The sequence below is a fragment of the Leptonychotes weddellii genome, chromosome 3 (assembly GCF_054177405.1).
Source record: "Leptonychotes weddellii isolate Sample4059 chromosome 3, ASM5417740v2, whole genome shotgun sequence".
In the NCBI taxonomy this organism is placed as follows: domain Eukaryota; kingdom Metazoa; phylum Chordata; class Mammalia; order Carnivora; family Phocidae; genus Leptonychotes; species Leptonychotes weddellii.
The window spans coordinates 78,688,953-78,713,874 of record NC_138371.1 but is presented as its reverse complement, the minus strand read 5'-3'; the positions used below and the strand labels follow the sequence as shown (position 1 = coordinate 78,713,874).

Below are 24,922 nucleotides of genomic sequence, written 5' to 3'. Positions count from 1 at the left end.
ACAGTAGATACTGCTTTGTTTTACTTTAGAATTTAGGGAAATAAGTCTTGGGAAAGCCTGGATGTTTACTTATTTTGTCTTTTTTTTGTTCGAATATTTGTAGGATTATGCTTGATCTTTATCACTTCAAAGTTTTGCCAAAATCCATCAAGATAGTGTCTATACTCAGTAATGTTTTCTTAGAATCTAGCCATCATTTTAAAGACTGAGGTAGTTTTTTTATTCACAGAATTTTGTTTAAATTTTGTCCTTGATTACTGTATATTTTTCAAATGTTCTGGTTTCTCCCTCAAGTGTACTTATAAATCGTAGGTAATCTCTCAATTCTCTGACTTCCAACAAGTCTTTTTTCCTATAATTTTTTATGTTTCCACATACTGGGGAAGCTTCTCTATTTTGTTATCTGTATCACTGACCTAATTTTTCTGCAATTTAAAAAAATTCTTTTGCATTTTTAGTTTTCTCACTGTCTTTCCTCACTATCTCCTTACCATCCTATCCTAGTATCTTTCCATCTTACCCTATTCTCTCCTTATGGCTTGCTGCCTCTTTTCATTAGAATCTTTGATGTTTCAAATTCTACTGAAGATGTTAAATGGTTTCTTATTTGTCTCATGGACATTGTGAAAGTTCTGCACTTCTGAGCATTGTTCCCTTATCTGAAATGGGTGTTTTTAAAGGTCATGCATTGTTGCAAACTTTGTTGTGTTTACTCATCTCAAAAGGTCAAAATATAACCAACACTTGTGCATATTGCCTTTTACCTTCTGCTTCAGTTTGAGTTAAATCCTTGTCTTGGAGCTATACTCAGGTGACAAACTGATCATCATAGCTCTTGTATTAAATCTTACCTAGCATATTTAGTATCTTATGGCCCTACCATCCTGATATTGAATTTTCCCCCACTATATTCCTTAACCCACTACACTCTGAGAGATGAAATACAGAAATAAAACATTAGAATTCCAAGAATTAATTTCTAACAGATTTTTTTGCCAGCCTCCATCCCTCCTATATTTTACATCTGGGACGGCAGTTTCTATTGTGATGTGTGCCATTATCAGAGCATCCTTTCTGCCTTCCACCCTCAAGCTCTCAGTTCTCTTATGAAAACTGCTATCTCCAAATTATTACAGGGCAAAAAGAAGTCCTAATCTATAATTAGAGGGGGGAGAGGACTGGTGAGAAAGGAAAGAGGGAAAATCACACTACTCAAAGGCATTAGCTTTGTAGAAAAGAGAGTGCTGCTGGCGGGGGGGCCGGGCAGGCTCGTGGGTGGCTCAGGTGGTTGAGTGTCCAGCTCTGATCTCAGCTCAGGTCTTGATCTCAAGGTCATGAGTTCAGGACCTACATGGGGCTCCATGCTGGGCATGGAGTCTACTAAAAAAAAAAAAAAGAAAAAGAAGAAGAAGAAAGAGGGCTACCCAGTGTTTTAGGTTGGCGTAGACCTTGAAACTGATTTTGAAATTGGATGATTGAAGAAAGATAAGGATATTTCTATCTGTTTCCAGAAAGTCAAGCTCTCTGATTCAATAGCCCCATAGGACGGGTGGTCCCAGTGCTGGCATTTTCCAATTAAATTTAATCTGTCTCGAAGGAAATTTTTCTTAATTCTTTGACACCATGTCGATCGTCAGTTCCTATTTATTTCAAGAATTCTAGTCTATTTTCTTTGTATCAAACACAGTGACAGGTTTCAGGAGGTGGTTAGGTGTTGCCAAGCAGATCCCACTTTAAAAACCAAGAGTCAAGATTTGCATCACCTCTTTTTAGAGGACATCACATTGAAAGTTTGCATTCAAATTCTCCCTTGGAGTGTGACCTCTGCCTATAACTTCTTCTTTACATTTGCGTCTTTACCTGGAAATGGTAACAGGTCTGAGAGGAGGATATTTATTTTTAGTCCTGCCATTTGCAAGGCCCTTTGAACTTCTAAAAAGATGCTTAGAATCACAAAATGTAAATCAATCATTTATCATAGTGACAGATTTCAAAGTCTTATTTTTCCATTTGGGGAATTTTTTTTCTATTATCTAAATTACACCTTGGTTCTTTATAAAAAGAGTTTTGGACTTTACACCATAGAAAAAAGAAGTTTCTATTGGCTTGAATTGCTGGTAAGGTGGTGTGCGAATGGCCTCCAGTTATACATTTGCAGAGGAAATCTCATCCAGATGCTCAAGTCAGCCTTTTCTTGGCAGACAACTAAGAACCACACGAAAATGGAGTCTAAAATCTTTAACAAAGGAATTCCACATTCTTTTACCTTTGGAATGGACATTAATTAAAAGAAACAGTCGTATCCCCTGTGATCAGAGTTTAACTAGTATTAATCAGAGTTCACCACACAATTAACACTTTGAACTGATTAGCAAATGGAAATCATAGCAAGAAATTTTGAGGTTAGATTAGCGAGTGGACGTATTCTCTTACCCAACTCACGGTACCTCGTCTTTTAAAAGAAAAGAAAAATTAAGCACTCCAGTCATAAAGAACTGGGCAGATTTTGTTTTTGGTGAGGTGTTTGCCGTTACATATTGCACATAATGTATGGCACTGTTAGGAGGAAAAAATTGGAGTCAAAGTGGCTGGAAAGTTAGGTCTGCTCTGTAGCACTGTGAGATTGTTGACATCTGCCGAGGTTGGAGCGCTCAGTAAGCAGGAAATGGGGTGTCACTCTGAGTGGTAGTTTACCATTATCCTGGCATCCTAATGAAGTGTCTGCAGTGCACAGAGCTTCTGGATGGCATCTTAACGCACGGCTAAGCAAAAGCACTTCTCTCCCTGTCACTGTCATCCATCTGCCTGCACCCTACTGTAGCCAATGGGATGGAACCATGCTACAATGTGCTATAAGCCATTTAGAGTTGCACATTGCATAATCAGTCCCATCAAATATGTAAAAAATGGCTATTATTGGTGATTTTCCTCGAACTCTGGCACCTGGAGTTTGATACATTAAAGTTAAACTTTCCGAGTGCTGTTTATGCTATTAATTCCACTTTCCCTTTACTATCTAAATGGGAATGAGTTGCATCCTCATTGTCTTAAGTCCTGTTAATGGATTGAAAGAGTTGTATGAATATTCATTAAAAACTTCACTGTACATCACACTTGGTGAATTCATCAATTTACAATATAATGGAATGGTCATTTTCTTTGAGGTAACCATTTTTAAGAAAAGGACAAAGAATAAATCAAGTCAAATCACAGATTGGTTGTTTTCATCTTAGAGCACATTGTTTAGTTGCAGTGACTGTTTGAGGTCTCTCAATAGATTTCTTTAAAGACACAGTGCATTTCATCAAGTACGTTTACATTTTTAAGCTAGTTTTGTCAAAACCAATGATTAATTTTGGTGCTTTAACATCACCTCCGATGAAATTCAAATGCAGCAGAAAGGGGGGTGTCCGTTATCAGGTGGCATAAGTAGAGTAAGGTGTGTGTAATCCTCCGGAAACTTCTAGATAGACCCTGTATGGTCCTCCAGACATGGCTGCAAAGCAGCTGGGCTCTCATGGCAAGAACTGAAGTGGTAAGTTGGCCACACAAAGTTGAGAAGGAGCTTTCTGTAACAGGCAGGGGCAACAGGAATCTGCCAAATTGGGGGTGGGGGAGTGGGGTTAGATAAACAAGAGGGCATAACAGAGTTCAGTTGCATCAGGAATTTTTTTCACAGACATTAAAACTATGGTAAACATAACAGCGGGGAGGCTTGCTCTGCAGCACAGTGGGAAGCTTAAAGCGTCTGCCCGCACTGTGCCTGGCTCGAACCACTGCTAGAAGTCTCCGACTTTCATTAGCACTCAACGATTCACCCAGTTCCCAGAAAAGGAGAAAAATCCAAGCGGCAAAACCCCTGGCTAATTATTGTAAACGCTCCCAGGTTACAGTATTTTGGGGGCAATAATGACAGGAAAATGTTAAACTAGAACAAAAGAGTCATTCTGAAATAGAAGAATAAAAAGCTGGTTTGTTGTTTGTTTGAAATCAGTGTAGCCTTTTATCTGATTGGTAAGGTGGTGTGTTGGAATATTGGACCACCCCTTTACAATGACATTTTAGATGACTGAACCAAAGTGCGTGCAACTCATTTTGAGCAGTAAAAGTACAGGTTAATCTCTCTAATGACCTTCTCCAACCACCCCCTCCCGCAAGCCGCACCCAAATTTATGCAAGCGTGTCTCACAGGTCCCTGAAACTGAAACTGTTTCCTTTGGGAGAAATGTGTAATAATACAAAAACTAATGTGTGACCAAATGTAACCAGGGCGGCAAACTAATGCACATCCCTGCAAAATCCTGTACATCAGCTTAAAGTTTTTATCCCATCTCTTCACAAGCAGAGTTAGTTGAGAAAAAAAAAAATATATTGTTTGTATCAAAGGGACAGTGGTCTGCTATTGATACCCATAAACATGTAAAATGGTAATTTTTTTAATGGAATGATAGGTGTTTATTTTTGCTAAATCCAGCCTTGGGAATCTGGTTTCTTCATTCATATCCCCCCAGCTGCTGTCGGCATTACAACACATCGGCTTTCCTTCATGTGCGAATATTTCTCCAGAACTCATTTGCAAAAGAGTCTAAGCAATATTAAAACACCACATCCAAACCTCTTTTAAACACACAAAGAAATGGGAAAACACATCAGAACTAGACCATTGAGAAAATCCTCCTTTCAAATTTACTGTTTGTTTCACATGCTGGTATAAAATATCCCACAAAGTCCCGTTTGTGATCCATTTGAAACAATCGTGATTTGCTTAAATTGTCACATTCTTCTTGCACATTTCTTCCTAAATGCAAAAATGGCAAGGAATTCTTCTCCCTCTTCATTATAAAAGTGCAGAATTTCTGGCTTGTTTATTCCTAATGGCACACTTGAGAAAGAAGAAAATATATAAATATCTCTTTCAGAAGATTAGTTGTCTCAATCTTTTTAAAAGAGAGGATTTGCTCATTTCTTCCCCATGGTAAACAACTTGGGCTTTTCGCTGTAATTTTCCATTGTCAAATTAATGCATTTCACTTTACTGACTTGGTCCCATGGTTCTAAAACATTGTACCTTTTAATATCCTTATTTCTTCTGTAAAATATATTAACGTGTATCATTAAGACACAGACAAGGATAGAACCTAAGATCCTTTTTACACAAATTTGTTGGAGAAAACTTCTACTCCATTGCAACTTACTAAAACAAAGTCTGAAAAAACTCACCATCCAACAAAATAAAAGTATATTTTACTCCCATGAGACCACATTTCCAAGCTAAGGATTTCAAGCAAGAAATGGCATAAGTGTTTTGAGTATTTCAAATCAAGCACCAGAAATTTTGTCAGATCTACTGGTAAATATTCTATTGACAAGGTCAGGAACAGAGCAAAATCTGGCCACCAAGACAGAAAAGAGAATAAGCATTTAAAACAACAACAAAAACAACAACAAAAGTAGACAGTTGATCAACTTCAATTTCTAAAAGTACTGTGCAGTCCCTTTACAGAATGTGGAGCAGAGTCTCCTAACTATAATGAAAGTATGTCCATATGTTCACCTACCATATATATAGTTCTTCAAAAATTTTATTAAGGATATTAATGAAAAAATGGCTAATATTTTCAAGAAACTATAAAGAGAGAGAGAGATGGAGAGCAAAGCAAGCTGTGGCAAAAAAAAAAAACCTGGGCTCAGCAGCTTTCTGGGGGAAATGGTGAAATGTGACTATGTGATTTATAATGAGAAAAGGTATCTACAACATACAATTTTCTACCTAGCTGCAAATAATAATTCATAGTGATGTCCCTTCCAGATAAAAGACCTTTGCTATGTAGGACCCATGTGGTAAAATGATCATGATAAATGTCAGACCAGTGCAGGTAACGACTTTACAAACCATTAAGATTAGCTGGCTCTTTTTTCCGATGATAACAGTAACCATGCTGTGACTCTATGTGGTAATAATATCTCAGTCCTGATAAATGCCAGAGCCAAGCAGAGGTGTTTATCATTCCCAGTTCAGAAATGCTGACTAAAGTTACCACATGTTGCCTGTTTTCTTCTTCTACAATAGTCTCACAATTAAAAAAAAAAAGCTGAATCATAAAATTATTTTATTCCCCATTTCTTAAAGGATTTTCATGCTTGTGCTATTAACTCTCCCTTGTTCTCAGTGTCACTGTGTGGTCATGTCAAATGGACTGGCTGGAAAAAACAGTTCACCATACTAACCACTATCTCCTCTTCAGAGGTCTTCTGCTCAAAATGAATAGTTATGGATATGCTTTTAAATATATATATATATACATATATATATACATATATATATATATATGTATATATATATACACATACATACATATATTTTAACCTAAAAGACAGGGGAAAGTATTTCTTAGTTCATATGTTACTTAACTGTGTGACAGATCCTAGTTGTTTTTAAGTGAGATTTTTAAAATTCCCTATAAATTTAATTTATCTACCAATGGAAGGAGGTAGACACATATTAAAAACTTCAAATCTAGAAAAGTATTTGTAGGATTTCTACCCTCATGAAAATATACAAAGATAATGCTTCATATAAATAGCTACTTGAATACTTGAAAAGGATTACTGGTTTATGATTAGAAAGATGTCAAATGACTCAAAAAGGTAATTCCTGGGTTTTTTTAAAGCTTGTAAAGGCAGATATGCTTGAATAAGTATAGTTTAAAGAAAATTCTCACAGGAGAACTGAATTTCAAAGAAATAAACTAGTGAGCTTTATTTTCTCAGCACAGACTAACACCTGAGGATGAATTAGTATCATTTGTAAGTTACAGAAATATACTTGGCCACCATGACACCTCCAAAATTACTTTGGAAACAAAAAATTCTAGGGAGGACAATACAATCATGCTTTTCCCGTAAAGATTACTACTGGGGTGTCAGCCATTGCTTTAGTCTTCAATTCAGACAAAGAGGGGCAATGCTAAAACTGAGGAAGAGGGGTTTAAGAGACGTTATTGGGTTGGTGAATTTTAGGAAATGCTTCATCCCGAAACTGGTTGCACCAAAGCAATCATGCCCTTTTTAAAAAGTTACTATTCAGGGCACCTGGGTGGTTCAGTCATTAAGTGTCTGCCTTCGGCTCAGGTCATGATCCCAGGGTCCTGGGATCGAGTTCCGCATGGGGCTGTCTGCCCAGCAGGAAGCCTGCTTCCCCTCTCCCACTCCCCCTGCTTGTGTTCCCTCTCTCGCTCTCTCTCTGTCAAATAAATAAATAAAATCTTTAAAAAAAAAAGTTACTATTAAAACTTGAATACTTTTTCCAAAATATTCCTCCCTCAATGTGAGGTCAGTGCCTTTGAAGGGTACTTACATTTAGACTGTATCTAGACTAACATAGATACAGTCACATGAAAAAGAAAAAGGGGTTTTTATTTTATTACTTTCCTGAAAGTATTGGGGGAATGTTAAGAATATATAAAGAAGTTAAGAGTAATAATACTAAGGCCTTCAGAAAATGATTAAATAAAATTTTACAGTCGTTGATTTAGTATTAAGTACATTTCTCAGTTATTGTGAATCTTTTTGGCTTAATGAGCTAACACGTCAGAAGCATTTTGAGTTTAACAATCAACTTAGAGGATCCCTTCAGTCGGAAGAAACATAGGAACTTCACTGATACCTGTATTATGATATGACTTAAATTTAAATATCTCTACTGACATATGTTGTGTTGTATCTGGCCCCTCGGATTGTCAAATGACAGAAGACAGGGATCAACGTTGTATCTGCCACAGGTTGCACATAGCTCTTAGGTAATATTTTGTCTTCAACCATGTATACATGTATGTGTTCAAAACTCTAAAAGATTATTTAAGAACTAGTTTTTTTCTTCTAATTTTATAATTAATTTAATTTTCTAATTGTTCATTGCCAGAGAGTAGGAGTAGAGGTGGAAAGAAATCGAGGTTGCACTTAACAAGATTAGGCTTGTTCCTAACAGCATGCTCTGAATGGCCTGCCTCCTCTTGTGCAAGGATCAGCAATGGCCTCCGGAAATGACGCTAGCCATTATGCTGAAGCTTTCCTCCCTAGTTAGGGAATCCATGGACTTATGGCAATCAATTGGCCATAGTATTTTCATTACTGACATTTATTAGCTATGGAGAGTTATTTCATCTTTACAATTCTTCGCAAAAGCCTTCTTTATTCAAAAATCAGACAAAATATTAACATCTCCTAGAAGGAGAAACTGAGAATACGAGCGTGCCAGTGAGGTGATTCATTCTAATGCTCAGGGGATTCACGCTAGAGAAAGAAAGTCAAGTAGATTCAGTTCCTACCCTATCTTTCCTGCCCTGAAAGCTACATACCTCTGTTCTCATTTTGAACTGTTTTGACGTAGATTATCAACACCTAAAGTCAAATTTACCAGGAATCTGCAGGCATTGAGAATATGCCTTTCTTTTAATTAAATGTAAAATAAGGCTTTTCTGATTTAGAGGGGAATGAGGAATGTGATGGGGTGGAATCTTGAAAAATTGTGAATTGCCAACCACAGGTTAACCTGAAGGCCATGGTTATTCCTAGTTTATGATACAGGGACACTTCTATTTATGATACACTATACCTACTTAGGAATTATGACCAAACACTCTTTGATAATGGACTGTACTCTATGTATTTACAAAGCTATCACAGATTGTGGGCTGTTCCTGTTTATAGGGAAGGGTACTGAAGATTAAAATTTATGGCTTCAGATGATTTTGGAAACAGCCTTGAACTATGAGTAATCATGTGCCAGGGTTGATAGAGAGGATGATTCAAAAGAAAGATTTTAATGGCAAGAGGACTTACATTTAATGAACACTCACTATCTGTGCATTGATGTGCTCTGAAATGTTTAATTCTACAGTCTTATGAGGTATGAGCTTTCGGGGTTTTTAAGGCATGGGAAGCATCAAGAGTTCAAGCAACATATCATATGTTGCCCAAATCATATAGCAGAATAAGAATTCTCACCTAGTTCTTTCAGACTCCTTCATGATATATGACTTCTCTTATTTTATAACATGAGTTTGAAGTATATGTCTATTTGCACTTATTTATGAATCCTGAATTTGCCCCCAGTTGTTTCTCCCTAAAGTAAATGTAAGTTATTTAAAGAAATGTATCGGGTAATTGTCATGACTTGGATGATTCCTCAACATCTAACTCAAGTTTTACAATTAAAGGCATATCCTCAAAGACTCGTATTCAGTTGTAGGGTACAATAACAAATAAAGTGTTATCTGAAGATATTCATTCCTCCTATAAGCCAGGGCAGTCTCTACCTAAATTCTGAAATGGTCATGATACAAAAAAGTATAAATCGAATAGAAACTCAGTTGCTTTCTTCCAAATATGGCCCTAAAGTATAAGTGACTACCATTTTTTCATACAGGATGCATTATACATCCCAGAATAACGTTCAGAAGCAGAACAGCTGTGATATTGCTGACCTTTTTAAAACAAAGGGGTGCAGTTGTCCTTTAAGAATTACAGATAAATAGAATGAATAGTACTACCAATATATTGGCTGTTGCAAGAATTTGGTCTTCTCTTCCTCTGGGTGAACCTACATAACAAAGAAGAATTAATTTTGGAAGATGACTTAACATATGGCTATAAATAAGTTAAGAATAATAAATGCATGGGTGTTAAAGCCAGAAAAGTGTCCGGGGGTCACCAGGTCCAAAGTGCACTGCACTTCACAGAACTCTTTCCATCGTTATATAACTTTATCTTATCTCTTTGCAGAAAAGGCATTTGGTTGTAAATGTCCTTGTTTTAGTAGCAACATTTCATGCAGACAAATGTAAATGTAACTATCGTAAACTGTATTTTTAAAAAATGTGTCCTCAAAACCATGAATCAAGGCAAAACTATAAAGCCATATCCTTATCATAACATTAAAGGCTATTTCACATCATATAAGAGCTGTTGCTTCCCTAAGTAGCCTGGAGTTGTTTTTGAAGAAGCTCATTTACACACAGTTTGGTGTAGTTTGAGAATATGGGGCCAAGTAGGTGTGGGATAGGCATTAGGATGATCATTTACTATTTAAATAATATACATGTCCATTATGTGTATTTTTACATAGACGTTCTTTGCCACCCAATAGTGGCCAAAACGAAGCACTACGGAAAGATTCTGTATGCAGTTAGAGCTGCACAGCTTAGAGACTGGTAAGGAGATTGGGATATGGGTAGTGAACTAAAACAAAGGTATTGAAAAGCATAGGGTAGATACAAAAATAGGTCATAAAGGAATGAGGTTAGAAGGAGAAGTGAGAGAAAGGGAGAAGAATTGTGGAGGTTCTTATTACTGGAAAGATTTTGTGTAAGTCTCACAATTTACCTAAGATATTCTCTACTTCTCCGTGTAGAAAAAGTTCTCCCCCTCCCTTAGGTCATAATGTAAGAAAGTCAGAGATATCTCAGTGTCTTCTCAAAACTCTCAATACTTCACAATAATGACAAACCATATGCTGACTGAGAAATATTAATAGAAAATGCTGTCTTTCAGATGCTCACTGAATCAATTGAAGACAGTTGACACATCTTTAGTAAGCTGTATATGAATCTTAGCTCATTAACCAGTCCTGTATTATGTATGCGGATTCCAATTCCTTATATGACACATCAATAAACCAGATCTGAAAAGGTGTCATTTAGATTTTAATGTATCCAATTGTATTTTTAGATGTTCCTCCACTTAGAAGTGTTTGTGTTATTTTCTGATTTTACAGGCTATGGAAGAAGGGGTGTGGTATTGATTTGAATGGGTAACCACTGCTCTCCTATAACCTTTTCAGGATTATTCAGAACAAGACTTTTTTCTGATTACGTTGTAAGGAAAGTAAATTTCTCTTCCTTAATAATCTTTCAGCTTTCTCTGAACCATTGTTCAGTTCCCCCTTCGGTACTGAAATATAACTTAGTCACAAACTTGTATGTACCACTATTCAACTGTGCAATTTCTCAAGTATGTGTGAAACTAGAGAAAGAGAGGAAAAAATATTCTTATAAAAGAGGCTTCATGTAGAATATTCCTTATAAGCAGATATGGGAACCACCATATACTTTTATAAGGATTCTTAAATGTAACTGAACTGCTTACCAATCACATCATCAGTCTCTGGTGATCACAAAGTATTTAGTGTATTGTGAAATATCAGGCTACCATAACAATTGGATTGTCACCCATGGGCACCAGCTCAGTTCCAGTTTTGGCAACGACATTTGGAATGGTCACTGCAACCAGACAGAATGCTCATTGCTGAAAATAAAAGGTGAACCAGACCCAGCATGGGCCTCAAAAAAGGTGAGAAAGGGGTGAATATTTATAGAGTACTTACTTTTTACTGGTCATTGTGCTAGGTACATTACATACTATCTTATTTAATCCATAAAACTGGCCTTTGAGATATTATTCAAAGAAACTGAGAATCTTGTCCAAGATCACACAGCTAATAAAAAGCTGTTACAGAATTCAAACCAAGGTCTGTGTATTCCAATCCATGTTCATGTCTTTCATTTGTTCTCTAATTCTTTCTTCATTCACTTAACCCGCTATATGCCAGGATAAAAGCTGTCTAGCTTTATAGGAAAACTCCCAGCTAAATGGGAGAATTTGTCAGGCATTCAAGCCATAGAAATACCATGCAGAATGTTATATAATTAGAATGTCCTAAGTGCAACGCAACGCAGAAGAGAGCAAAGGGACTCTGTCTAGAGAAGTTCATAGTTCTTTTACCTAATGGTTAAACAGGACTTATTAAAGTTTTAATTCCTGCTCAAGTACCATGGCAGTGACCTTGTGAATTCAAATATTTCCAGTTAAGCAACCTCCAACGTTTCTTAAACCGGAGTCATATGTTCCCTAAAACTGAGGTTTGCTGGATGTAGCCATTTAGACCACTCTCCACTTACCGTTTCTCAAACTTAATTTATGGCTACTACCTCTGTAATCCCCAGTGTCAACTGATCTCTTTTTTGGAAGCTCTGACATTGATCTGACCATTACTATGGCGAGAGGTTTCAGTGAAATTAGAAAGGTTTCCTCTCCTTTCCCAACATCATCTTGATTGCTTGAACCAAGGGGTTTACCAGCTCCTCAGGTAAATTATAGTACTAGCATCAGGCCAAACTATGCAGAATGTATCCACCTTGTGAATACATAAACGTGTGAATATGTATTTGTATATGGATTTGCATAGATATATATGTATATATATCTATATACTTATATATAATAAGTGGTGTGTTGTATTAGCTTCAGATGACTAGATACAAAGTATCCGAGTATCCCTAGGAGCTTTGCACTGGACATCCTATACCAATTTCACTCTCATCTTTATTGAGTTGTTTTACTTACTTTTCTGAGTTTATTATATCCCATAGTATCCAACTGGTCCTATGAAGCATCACATTGTCTTACCATCATTAAGCTACAAAGGGGCTTTCTGCCCTTTTGACAGAAAGATTTTATCTGCTGTTTGCTATGATATTGCAACTGGCTTTCCTTTTTCTTTCTCTTTCTTTTTTTTTTAAATTTCTCTCTCTCTCTTTCTCCACCCCCTTTGTCTCTTTCATTTACAGTTGTCCAATCCATATTATGTTGGAACTCTTCTAAGAATAACTGCAATTTTGAAAGCTCTAACTGTGGGAGGCATTATTTATAGGCCTTTGTGGTTTTGGGAGGAAGAAGAAAAGTTTCCAAGGCAGAGTTCTACTAGGAAGATTGCCCCCCCACTCCACTTTAGCCAAATACCATCTTTTGCAGGATATTTTCCTATAATTCCTTATTAAAAGTTCCTTCTGCAACAGTGTATTTAAAAACTGCCGGTTTCTGAACTAACTTTTTCTTGCCCCACTATGTAAAGTTTATATACCTAATAACAGGTGATAATGAATTGGGCTTTTGGGAGCAAATTGCATTAGGAATCAGACTTTAGTATCAGAGACTCATCTTCAAAGGCTTCGGTGCACTCTGGCTGATTTTCTTATGGTAAAGAAACTCAGAGACAGAGAGTACAGGACTGGTCAGACTGCCCCACAGATTCAGAGAAGCTCCTTTCAGCTGTGCGTTCACTCCACATCCAGATGGATGGCACACCATTCCATCTACATTCTGGAGAACAGAAAGGTGAAAAGGCTAAAAAGCTAAATTAGCTCCCTGCACCTGGCCTCACCAGAAGTTCCATCTATCACTTTGACCAAAGGCTCATTGGCCAGACGTGGTCACATGGTCCCTCCGTCCACCAAGGAGGCTGGGAAATGACCTCTTTTAGCCAAGTACATTGTCACCCCCTCAACAACGCATTGTCTTGCTAAGGAAGAAGAGAATGAATATTGGGTGGGTGTGTACCTTACATATTACCCACATACATTGTCTTTTCCAACAGTGACCTCTTAAAGATCACCACGAGCTCTGTGCTAGAGGTCAGAGATAGAATATAGAAAGGAAAGGTACCTAAGTCAATGTGTATGAAGTGTTTAAGTTCAATAAATAATTACAGTTCTAAGTTCTGGTTAAAATTATGGTGAGAAGAATTCTCTAGGTGCTAAGTAAATCAATTCTTATTATGCCATCCATGCCCATAAAGGACAAAAGAAATGAAATGAGGGAAAGCAATCTATGTGGTATGTAGTTTTAAACAACTTCTTATTTTTTTTAAATGTATATGACTAGGTATTACTTTTTCAATTTTTATTTTTTGCACTTTTTTATTTTATAGCAAAAACAAAATGTGTTTTGTTTTTCCACAAAATCAAGTGAACAATAGAATATTGGTAATTGAATCACACTGTGTGTCTTCATCTGTCCGTTACTTTTGCTCTATAACAAATTATCATAAGCTCATTGGCTTCAGACAACATGAATTTTTTATCTTACATTCCTGGAGGTCAGAAGTCTGAAATCATCTTCACTGGCAGAAATCGAGGTGTTGGTAGCCCTGTGCTCCTTCTGGGGTCTCTCTTTCCTTGCCTCTTCCAGTTATTAGAGGCTGTCTTCACATAGCCATTTATCCTCCTGTTTCCATTGCCACAGTCATATTTTCTCTCTAACTCTGATACTCCTGCTTTTCTCTTAACCACCTTTGTGATTATACTGGCCCCACTCAGATAATCCAGAATAATCACCCCATCTCAGACTTCCTAATTGAATCACATCGGCAAAGTCCCTATTCACAGGTTTCAGAGATTAGGGTATGGACATCTTTGGAAAGTCATTCTTCACGTTACCACATCTTATAAAAGAGTAAAGCATTTATAAAACTGATTCAGTACCTGATCTTAACAAGATGATGTCAAAGCCACACTGTTGCTGTTTCATATTACTATAATTTACATCAGAGTCCAAATAAAGAAACTTCGTGATAACGATGTTGAATATGCTTATTCTCTTTGGCTGTTGATTAGGACTTTAAGTTACTAAGTCTTTGTCCAAAATTCTCCTAAAAAAATTCCCTCATGCAATTATGAAATCTCCTTCTTTTCTAACTTTTATTTATTTTTTTCCAGAAAAGCAAGACTACAACACAAGAATTGAAACTATAAAGTCTCTTGTGCAAAAACTCCCTCCACCAAATCGTGACACCATGAAAACCCTGTTTGGACATCTAACTAAGTAAGTTGTAAGGGTTTCTCATTGTGTCATCATATTCTCATTTCTTACATAAGCAAGTATTTAATTTCAAATCTCTAAGACAAGATTTTCCAAATGTATCTATCTCAAATTTTCCCCTTAGCCAATCTTAGTGTTCCTACAGAAGCTGGAGAATATACTAGAGGTAGGAAGGAGAACCTACAAAAGGAACTTCTAAAATAAGTTATTTTTTTCTGGTCTTTTCAACAAATAGATATTTGCTGGTTCATTGTCATAACCTGACCCAGAGCCCTAGGATAGACCATCTTTATTTCATTATCTAGTATAAGGGAAGAGCATGAAATAATTCAGACATGAGTGCAAAACATAGCTTCATCATGTACAAAGTGCTAGGACCACAAATAAGTTACTTACACTGTCTGAAATTCACTTTGCTCGTCTGTAAAATGTTGATTCAGATTGATAAGGTGTTATCCATGTAAAAAGCTAAGAGAAGAGAATGAAGGTAGAAAAAAAACAAGTGTAAAGGCCCAGAGGTCCACAGAACTTGATGTACTTGAAAAACAGAAAGCAGGCCAGGATGGCTAAACTTAACGAACCAGGGGTGGTGGGGTTTGGAGTTAAGGTCATAGCCGTTAGACTGACTGCTGTCAGATCGAATAGGTTCTTGTGGGCCTCACCGAGAGCTTTGGATTGTATTCTAAGTACAATTACAAACCATAAAGAGTGCTAAATTGAAGGAGTATAAAAGATCACTCTGGCTGCCATGTGGAGAATGGATTGCAAAATGGAAGCAGGGAGACCTACCTGTAAGGTGGCAACCATAGTGGTCCAGATGAGTGGTAATGATAGCTTATGTGGAGTCCTTAAAGAGATAGATTGGTGATGGGTCAGGTTGGATCTGCTGCTGGTCAGAATGCAGTTGGAAAAGGAAAGGAGAATTCAAGTGTGCCCCTTAGGGTTTGGGCTTAGGCAAGTGAAGAAATGGTAGTGCGACACAGATGGGTTGAATAGGAAGAGCAGACTGGAAAGTTCCATTTTGGACGTGTTAGGTTTGAAATGACTGTTACTCATTTGCTCTCTGTTAACACCTTCTTCAGATAAGTCAGAGTGCAATACAAGTGATGAGGTTTTAGCTTTCACCATATACCTATAGTAACGTTGAATCCTGATAGAGTGTCACATAGATTGGACAGTTTTGTTTTTGTGAGATTGAATCTCCTTAATCACCCATTCCTTGGGTTGAGTCATTCCTACAGATTATTGAACTAATCCATTACATGATTTTTAACTGTGAATTTAATACACGTAACTGCACACAAAAAACTTAAGCATCAGCAGTGCATGTAGATTAAAAAGTGAAATTTGCCTACTGATTACGCTTAGCCTTCTGAACAGAAGTAACAAACATTTTTGTGTATATGTGTATACACACATAAACATATGTGTATATGACTGTTATTATGTTAAAGTTTATCATACTGAACATATTGTTCTGCAATATTTTGCAACTCATGGACAGTCTTCCATTTCATTAGACAGACTTATGTGATTCTCACTAATAATGACATAGTCTTCCATAGTATGGGAAGTCCATAATTGGCTTAATCAGTCACTGCATTAGGGAACATGATTTAATCTAATCCATCATATTAGTTTCTTTCTTATTTTACCCCAGAGGAGAACCTGTGCCAAAGTTCAGACCATCCTTTATTGCTAGAATATCCCTTCTTATCACCTCCACATACTGGCCATAAGGGGAAACCCAGTGTGGCTTAGTGAAAGGATCTTGGATGGGCTTTAAGGAAATAGAGAGCTCTAGAGTCAAATCCTTATTCTATACTTTACTCTTCTTATGATCTTAAGAACATAAAATTGGATTAAATAATATCAACCATACCTTGTGATCCTGAGAATTAAATGAGATGATGCATATAAAATGCCTGGCACAAGGTAAGCATTCCTGAAATGTAAATTCTTTTCCCTTAGGATCCAGACATATCATGAAAGGGGTTTCAAGTTACAAGTAAATACTGGAGTGCTCATGCCAGTAACTTTAACTGGACAAAGTCATGAAACAAATGGAAAAGTATACTCTTTAATGCTATGCAATACCTACTCTTGGAGATCTTGAGAAATATCCATTACTCGATCTCAATCATTCCTTTATTTCCCCCAACTGAACGAACAGCTATAAAATGAAGAAACTTAGAGTCAGCTAAAGCCTCCTTTGAAAAAAATAAAACACACAGATGAAAATCCATCCAATTAAAAACCTTGGAAGGATGAGAATCCTCCACCTTTATGCCACACCATCCCATTATTATATCACCTTCACAGCATTCACATTATAAGATTTTTCATTATAAATGAAGAGAAAAGTGTTATTTGCTAGTCACCAACCTTTCTTGAGTGGTGTGACCATATTCCGCCCTGCACTGATTTATAAACTGGGTTTAATTATGCATAAGTGTGTGCACATGATTATATCTTGTTAATCATTTTTTGCTAAGTTTTAATAAACAGCCAATCGTGGCATGTCATGAAAGCCTGAGAAGACTAAATAAGAAGATTATTTAATAGGAATTTAAAAATATTCGTGTTTGAAAGAATCATTAGAATGTTTTCCTTAGTCCTGATGCATTTGGTAGTTCTTCAGAAAATCTACCATCAACACTTGTGTGTAGTGTTTATATCAAATTGTTGCAAATATATATATTTTGAAGTTTGTTTAGTGAGGGTCAGGGAATGTAATGAAGTGCCAAAAATTCCACTTGACCTATGTACTCTGTAGCCAAGAGAAGAGAACTCCATTTTTTGAGCAGCACTGGATTAAACATTCCCTTGAAAGCAGAGCTTTCTACCAACTACCAACTGAGGAAGCTTAATACAGTACAATTGGACTATAGGGTGGATGCCAGTCCTGTCTTCCAAAGCCAGAAGTTTTAAAGGGTTGTGATTACACTAAGCATAAGATTACACAATGGCTGAACCTGCTGAATAGTCTCAGAGTCCAGCGTCCTCACTCTTGATCAAACTCAAGGTCAAGTTCTATGCTTCTGCTGTGCTAAAATGAGACCAGAAATTCAGAATAAGCTATCATCTCAAAATGCCATCAACCAGAAACCTTTATTAATAGCCACTTTCACAAATTGACATTACAGTGATAAGTACTGTAAGGTCCTGTAGTACCTTCTGAATCATCACATAAATGGCAAGTTCTATCTCTACAAAATATGTGTCAAGTGCATTTTCCTTTAGCCTGCTTCTTTGGAAAGTCAGGGAGGCAAAGTGAAGATGAAGTTAATGAAGAAGGAGGACCTAGAAAGATAAGGTTTAGTTGCTGATGGGCTGTAGTTGGAGATTAAAAGCCAGGCAAAGAAGTTACATAAGCAATAGAGAACCATTGAAACTTTATTTATGGGACACTTGTATAATGTGCTCAGTGTTTATGAAAGTAGTCCAACAACCGAGTATAGGGTGAACAAGATAGAAGGAGAAAAGAACCCAGGAGGCCACATGGGACTTGTGGTTGGATTAGAGTGATGAACATCAAATGGAAAGACATGGCCTAAATCTTGAGAATTTTCAGAGGAAAATTCCACACAATTTTTATTTCTCTCATTTCTTTATCCCCATATCCCATCAGCCATGCAGTTAAGTCTCAGGTTTCAATGCTAGGTGATTGTGAAAATAGTCCCTCTGACAACAACAACAACAACAACAATAATAATAATAAAGTAAAAGGAGATATTGTGTAGAAGGGTGCACCCTTTTTCTCTATTTTGCAAATATAGAGAAAGAGGAAGATGAGGTTACTGAAAACTAATTAAATAGGATGAATCCCATTTTGTCAGATGTATATTGAATCAAGCCCTTTATATGCTGCCAGGTAGGATGTACCAACCAGCATGGTAGGGAAGCCATATACGTAATATATTTCAAGAATAAAAACCTTCCAAATCTTCATGTCTTTTGAGCCAGTCATCTTAAGTAATGAGGGAGGCAGTTTACGCAGACAAAATTACTTATGACAGTTGTATTTGCACTGGTAAAAACTTGGAAACAACCTAAGTGTCCAGTGATAGGGGAAGGTTATATAGAACATGACACATCATATCAGCTTAGTGAAATGTAGTTCATGGATAATTGTTTTTCTTCTTAATTTGGAGATAAGTCAAAGTCAGGGGTACAATATCTTATGTACTCAAAAAGAGTATAAGTATGTGGGAAATTTGTGCATCTAGAAAAGACTAAAAATTCTTGTTGAGATGTTAATATTTCTTTCTTATAGTCATTAAGTTATGAGAGTTTTTTTTCCCCATGTGTTGCTTTTTCTGTCCTAATAATGGTATAGAAGGCAATATTGAGGTTAAGAAAACAGGTAAAGAGAGCAGGCTTTGGAGTTAGGCAGATCTGAATGTAAGTCTTGGCTCTGCCACTTATGGAAGGTGTAACTTTGAACAAATAACCTCTAAGCTTTCATTTTCTCATCTGCGAAATGGAGATCATAATAGAACCTATTTCTCTGGTGAGGAGTAAATGAATAGTGTTTTTAAAGAGTCTCACACAGTACCTATCACTTATTATGTTCTAGATAAACATTATACATCAGCATGTATCATTTTTATAGGGAGAGAAAAAGAAGATAATTTTTTAATAAAATAAATGTAGGGAGAATTTTAAAAGCTGGGTTGCCAAATTTCCTGGCTTCCAGAAAATGTTTTATCTCACCACAGAATCTTTTTCCAAAACCTGAGTCCCTACACTGGCCTGACTCAGCCAGTTTCCCCTAGTCCCAGGGAAGCTGATTTCACCTGTTTGACCAACCATATGACATCCCACACCATGCCAAATCCCTTGTGAAATGCCCAGACCAACTCTACCTGTCCTTAACTCTCCATCTGCCTGACTTGCATCTTGTCCCATGTTCACAGATCAGAGTATTTTTACCTTCGAAGTGATAGCTTGCTAAGATCAGCTACTCTACCTTAAGTCTTAGGCCCGGTGTGAGGAGGCTGGAGAAAGGGCACAGGTCTTCTCTGCTTCTTGTCCAGAGCCTCCCCTGTTACAGCAGTTTCCTAAGGACAGATCTCTTGCCTTGTAGTCTTACTTAGCATAAGATTCTCGCAGTGAGGGTGCCTGGGTGGCTCAGTCGGTTAAGGGTCTGCCTTCGACTCGGGTCGTGATCCCAGAGTCCTGGGATTGGGCCCCACATCAGGCTCCCTGCTTGGCAAGGAGCCTGCTTCTCCCTCCCCCACTCTCCCTGCTTGTGTTCCCTCTCTCGCTGTGCCTCTCTCTGTCAAATAAATAAAATCTTTAAAAAAAAAAAAAAAAAAGATTCTCACAGTGAGAATTTCCTGCCAGACAGCACAAGCACACTGGCTTCATGGGAGCCTGGTGAGTGAGACACGTTGAAGCCGGTAGGGCCTTATCCTGTGCCTCAAACAGCCTGTGTAAACACTATTAGAATCCTATCAACTACGTGTCTACCTGATATGTAGCACTGATCTTTGGAAGTTCTGGCATTCCTATTGTTATTACTCTGAGTAAGGTGTTCTAGCTGTGGCTGCAGTCTTTCCCCACATTTTTATTTCCAGGATAAAAATCATACTTGAAACGTACAGCAAATTTAGAAATAAATACAAAAAGTATTCCCGCCAAGCTAAATTGAACTCATTAGCCGGATTAACTTTGTGGCTTGAGTTTTGGAAGCCAAAACAATCTCACATTTTTGAGTGGGGCAGGACATGAAAGAACATTCCATTCCCATGTAGGGTATACATTGTTCAGAGAAAGTCAAAATGTCTTAGAAATGGGTGGCTGTTAGAGATGACTAATTGTCATTCACTGATTTTCAAAAATAGCTTTGGAAGAATATATTTGCTGCAGACTTTAGATGCAAATAAATATTTTTTTTTTAAGATTTTATTTATTTATTTGACAGAGAAAGACACAGCGAGAGAGGGAACACAAACGGGGAGTGGGAGAGGGAGAAGCAGACTCCCTGCCGAGCAGGGAGCCCGATGCGGGACTCGATCCCGGGACTCCAGGATCATGACCTGAGCCGAAGGCAGTCGCTTAACCAACTGAGCCACCCAGGCGCCCGCAAATAAATATTCTTATAGGAGACTTGCACTTTGTAAACTAGGTTGAAAAGAAAGCTAAAAAATTTTTTCTGTTGTAATAACTCTAAGAAAATCGCCCAGCTGTTCATAGAATTCCAAGGTGAAGGAATGATATGGCTGAATAGACAAATCTCATGGAAGCATGCCAGTTGAATGCCTTGTTGAAAGGCTAAACTGTTGAGCTCTGGCTATTTTGTGAGAGTAAACTGATCTTTAAAGCTTCTCTGTGGTCTTCATGGGTGTTAAATAAAATATTCTACAAGAACATGTCAGAGGCAACTCAAATGATGATGACCTAGAAATTGTATGAGGAAACAATGGTGAGGAAATAATTCATCCACCTTGACTATAAAATGGCATGGTGAGCATTTCTGATATTTGGGGGTGGGGGTGGGGAATGACACATGGCCAAAGAATGAACTTGATAGCCCATGAGCTCTTGCCCCTCTCTCTGGTCTTCAAGACCAATGGCTGGTGAAGCTCTCTACCTCCCATCAGGCCTCCAAGTGCTCAGCTCTGGTGTGCTTTGGAGCAGGCTATGTTTTTCTGTGCTGTCTTCTGGCACTCCACCCTTTTTCTGTACACTTTGGTCGCTCACCCAACCATAATACCTGATAGCCAACGACTTGCAGGCCATGGGTATTTTTACTGGAAAATGAGGAACCTGTACAAATTGTTATTTTCTTTTTTCTCTCTTTTTTCTTTTCCTTTTTTTTTTTTTTTCCTGAGGGACAAGGGCTGCAAGTCGTTTGAAATAAGCCAGAAGCCTAATAGCTCCTTTGCTTGTGTATTTGAAATGGCACCCTAATCACTTTGAAGAGCTAATGTACTTCCTATGGGCCTGAAATTTCTCAACTGGACTCCCGTGGCAGAATTTGGCCTGGTAGTTAAGAAAATTAATTACTCTGATCGTGCGGATGAAGCAATAGTTCCCAACTCCCTATAGTAATCATTAAAATGTCATCTACTTAGGAGACATCTTGGCACAGGATTTATAAGGTTTGTGAGCTGGGGACTAAGGTTCAATGATCCTTCCAGTGGTGGATCCTTGTTTTGGAGGAAGGCTTTGGGAGATAAGGTTTTTAAGACAGCAGGGAAATTATTACTTTAGATCTTTTAATTTAACATTTGAATGGTAACATTAGCCACTGAATAATAGGAAACAAAACAAAACTTAAAATGACTACTGCTCATTTGTCACTGGGTTCTCTGTGGTTAGTGGTAGTCCACCCCGTGCGGGTATTTCCCTCATAAGAGGTAAATTTTTTAAGTTGTCCCATCCTTCTCCACTATGAAACTTGGCCTTTTACCTAATGGAAGGAACCAGGGATCTGGAATCAGAAGACACAGGCTCAAGTCCCAACCTAAGCCCTTAGAAACTACAACATTAAGAAAAGCTTTTAATGTCTTTAAACCCTCCCTTTCGATCATGTGTGAAATAGGTCAAATAAATTCACACTTAGGAAAATGTTTGTCAGCTGTGAAATCCTGTCTATTCCTTTAGGAAGTCTTAAATACATTCCCACTATATTCCAGGCACTGGACTGGATCATAGGTTGGCCAAGTATGGCCTGCCTTTGAGCTACATACAGCTTGCTGCCTGTTTTTGTTAATAAAGTTTTATTGAAACACACACACACACCCATATGTTTATGTAATGCCAATGGCTGTTTTCATGCTACAATGGCAAGAGTTAAATAGTTGTGACAAGTTGCACAAGGCCAAAAATATTTACTATCTGACCCTTTACAGAAAAAGTTTGATGGCCCCTCAACTCAATGCTAGAGGCATAAGGAGGACTCCTACCCTCACTTCTCCTATGGTCTCCTGGCATGGATAAATTAGTAAACAATTGCAATAAATACGGTGCAAAGTTGCAAGACGCTGTGAGAGCCCCAACCAGGGGCTGGAATTTAGCCTAGAGAAACCAAAGAATGCCTCCCAGAGGAGACGGAACAGGCTATCTTTAAAGATGTTGTTTTGGCAGACAGCACAAGCAGAGACCAGGTACAAAGACGTGTGGAGGAGGAGAACTATGGTGTGGTGAAGAAAGAGCGAATCCTCTGGCATGATTGGAGGATTCGCAAGTATAAAAGAAGTAGGAGAACGTAAGCCTAGAATGTAGTGAGCTAGAGCTAACTCATGAAAGACCTTTCACAGGCTTTGTTGAGGAATTTGAAATTCATTCTTTAGACATTAGGTAAATCATGGAAGGGTCAGAAGCAGGGAGATAAGATGACAGGATTTCTATTTATAAAGATCACAGTCTTTGGAAGGGTGAAGGATAGCCTGTAGGAGGGCACACTAGAGATAGTGAAACCAGTCGTGAGGGTACAAGCTAGAGATCCCAAACTAAGGAGGTGATGGGAGGAACAAGGACGTGGGATGGATGCAAGAGGCACAGAGGAGGTAGATTCAATAGGCATGCACACCAAAGGTATGCAAGAGGTTAGGAAGAAGAGGAGTCCCAAGTTATGGACTAGCTTGAGTGGTGATACCCTCAACTCACATAGAGGAAAAGCATAAAATTAGAGGTATGAAAGAAGTTGAAAGTTTGGGGATGTGATGTGAGATTCTTGATAGTTCACTAGCGAATTCCATTTGAAGATAAGCAATATCTGTTGGGAATGCAGGAAAGGTAATTGGGATCTAGGTATGAATTTGGGAGTCATCAATTTAAAGGTGGAATGGGGTAAGGTCATGAATAACCCCAAGGGACAGTGTGAAGCCAGAAGAGAGCTGAGGACAGATTCCTGGGGTTGTCTAACATTGAAAGAGTGGTCAGAGGAAGACGCTGGGGTGAGAGTCTGAGAATGGCACACATGGTGATAGAAAATTTGGCAAGAGCAGAGGTCTTATGTTTTTTGGCTGAGATTATTACTTCTACACAGGGGGGCTAGTAAATTCTCGTGGTAACGGGACATCAGGCAGAATTTCTGGTAATGAGCAGCTACTGTTCTATCCTTCATCGTTTGTTTCTTGAGAAATCACAGGAATAAATATAATAACCGAGCAGGAAAAAAATGTTATTCTATAGCATAATGAGGTCCTGAAAAATACTGATAAAGATGGAAATTATAAAGAACTGAATGGGTGCCCTCTGCCATTAGATCATAGGTTCTAGGAGGGTAGGAATTTGTGTCACTTTGATTCCTGCTATATCCCCAGAGCTTAGTACAGTGTCCCAAACATTATAGATCCTCAGTCATTTTTGTTGAACATGACTTCACGGAATAAGAAGATAATAATCTAATAGCCAGTAATGGTTCCAGTTGGCACCTTGATATAGTTCAGACTAGAACCAGGGAATATTCCATATTGAGAGTATTGGTTAGTAAGCTGTTCCTGTCAAGTTTCTCTCTCCTCACCTGATATTTATCTTTTCATCATGATGAAGAGAAAAGCAGCTGTAATTGCAAGAGAAACAATATTAATATTAAGATTGCATGTTAAGAGACCCTGAGTACAATGAATGAGTGGTCAAAGAGGCTTCCCCTGCTGAGGGAGCCTTGGTTAGGGAATGTGTGAGTGCCCACCAGTGTTGGAGCCTGTGAGGTAAATTCACTGGCGTCCAAGGTGAGTTGCCAGTGCTTCTGATTTCTTAATTGTCTGGGATTTGTAACAGATCTTGGAATAGAAAAACTTCATTTCACATCTCCTGTCATGGCTCCCACTACAAAACTAAAGAATCTTTATCACTCCTGTCTCCTATGAACCCACCCTGACCATCGCTGCTTCCAGATCCAATCTTGACTTCCTACCACCTGGAATTATTGAGCATTAGGTGAAGCAAACGAACAACAATGGTCTTGATTACAAGAATTTGCCCTCTGCTCTTAAGTATATAAAAAATTTGATTTTCCTGTTTAACAGAGCAGAAACACAGCAAACTTCAAAGTGGAAGGGGGAAAAAAAAATCAACCAGACCTCAAGTCACCTGATTTCCAGTCCACTAGACCACACTCTGCTTTCTTGCCAATACCAATACTCAATTGTGTTTCCAGGGAAGAAGGAATGGTAAAACAAAGAGTGAGAAAGACCAGCCAACTATGATAGAGGCACAGACCTATCCCTTGAATTCCCTTTTTTTAATTGAACACCAGCTATAATCCCAGCTCTTTAAATAAAATTACCTAACTAATTTGTAAATTGACATA

General features: G+C 37.9%; 1 protein-coding gene across 1 annotated transcript in view; it reads left to right on the top strand.

Moving 5' to 3' along the window:
- The window catches only part of ARHGAP15 (Rho GTPase activating protein 15), a 588,861-nt gene that overhangs the window by 514,136 nt on the left and 49,803 nt on the right, over positions 1-24,922 (top strand). Inside the window, exon 14 of the mRNA XM_081814529.1 lies at positions 14,553-14,658. Within this exon, the coding sequence (XP_081670655.1) occupies positions 14,553-14,658 (106 nt within the window). The remainder of the gene's footprint in view (positions 1-14,552; positions 14,659-24,922) is intronic.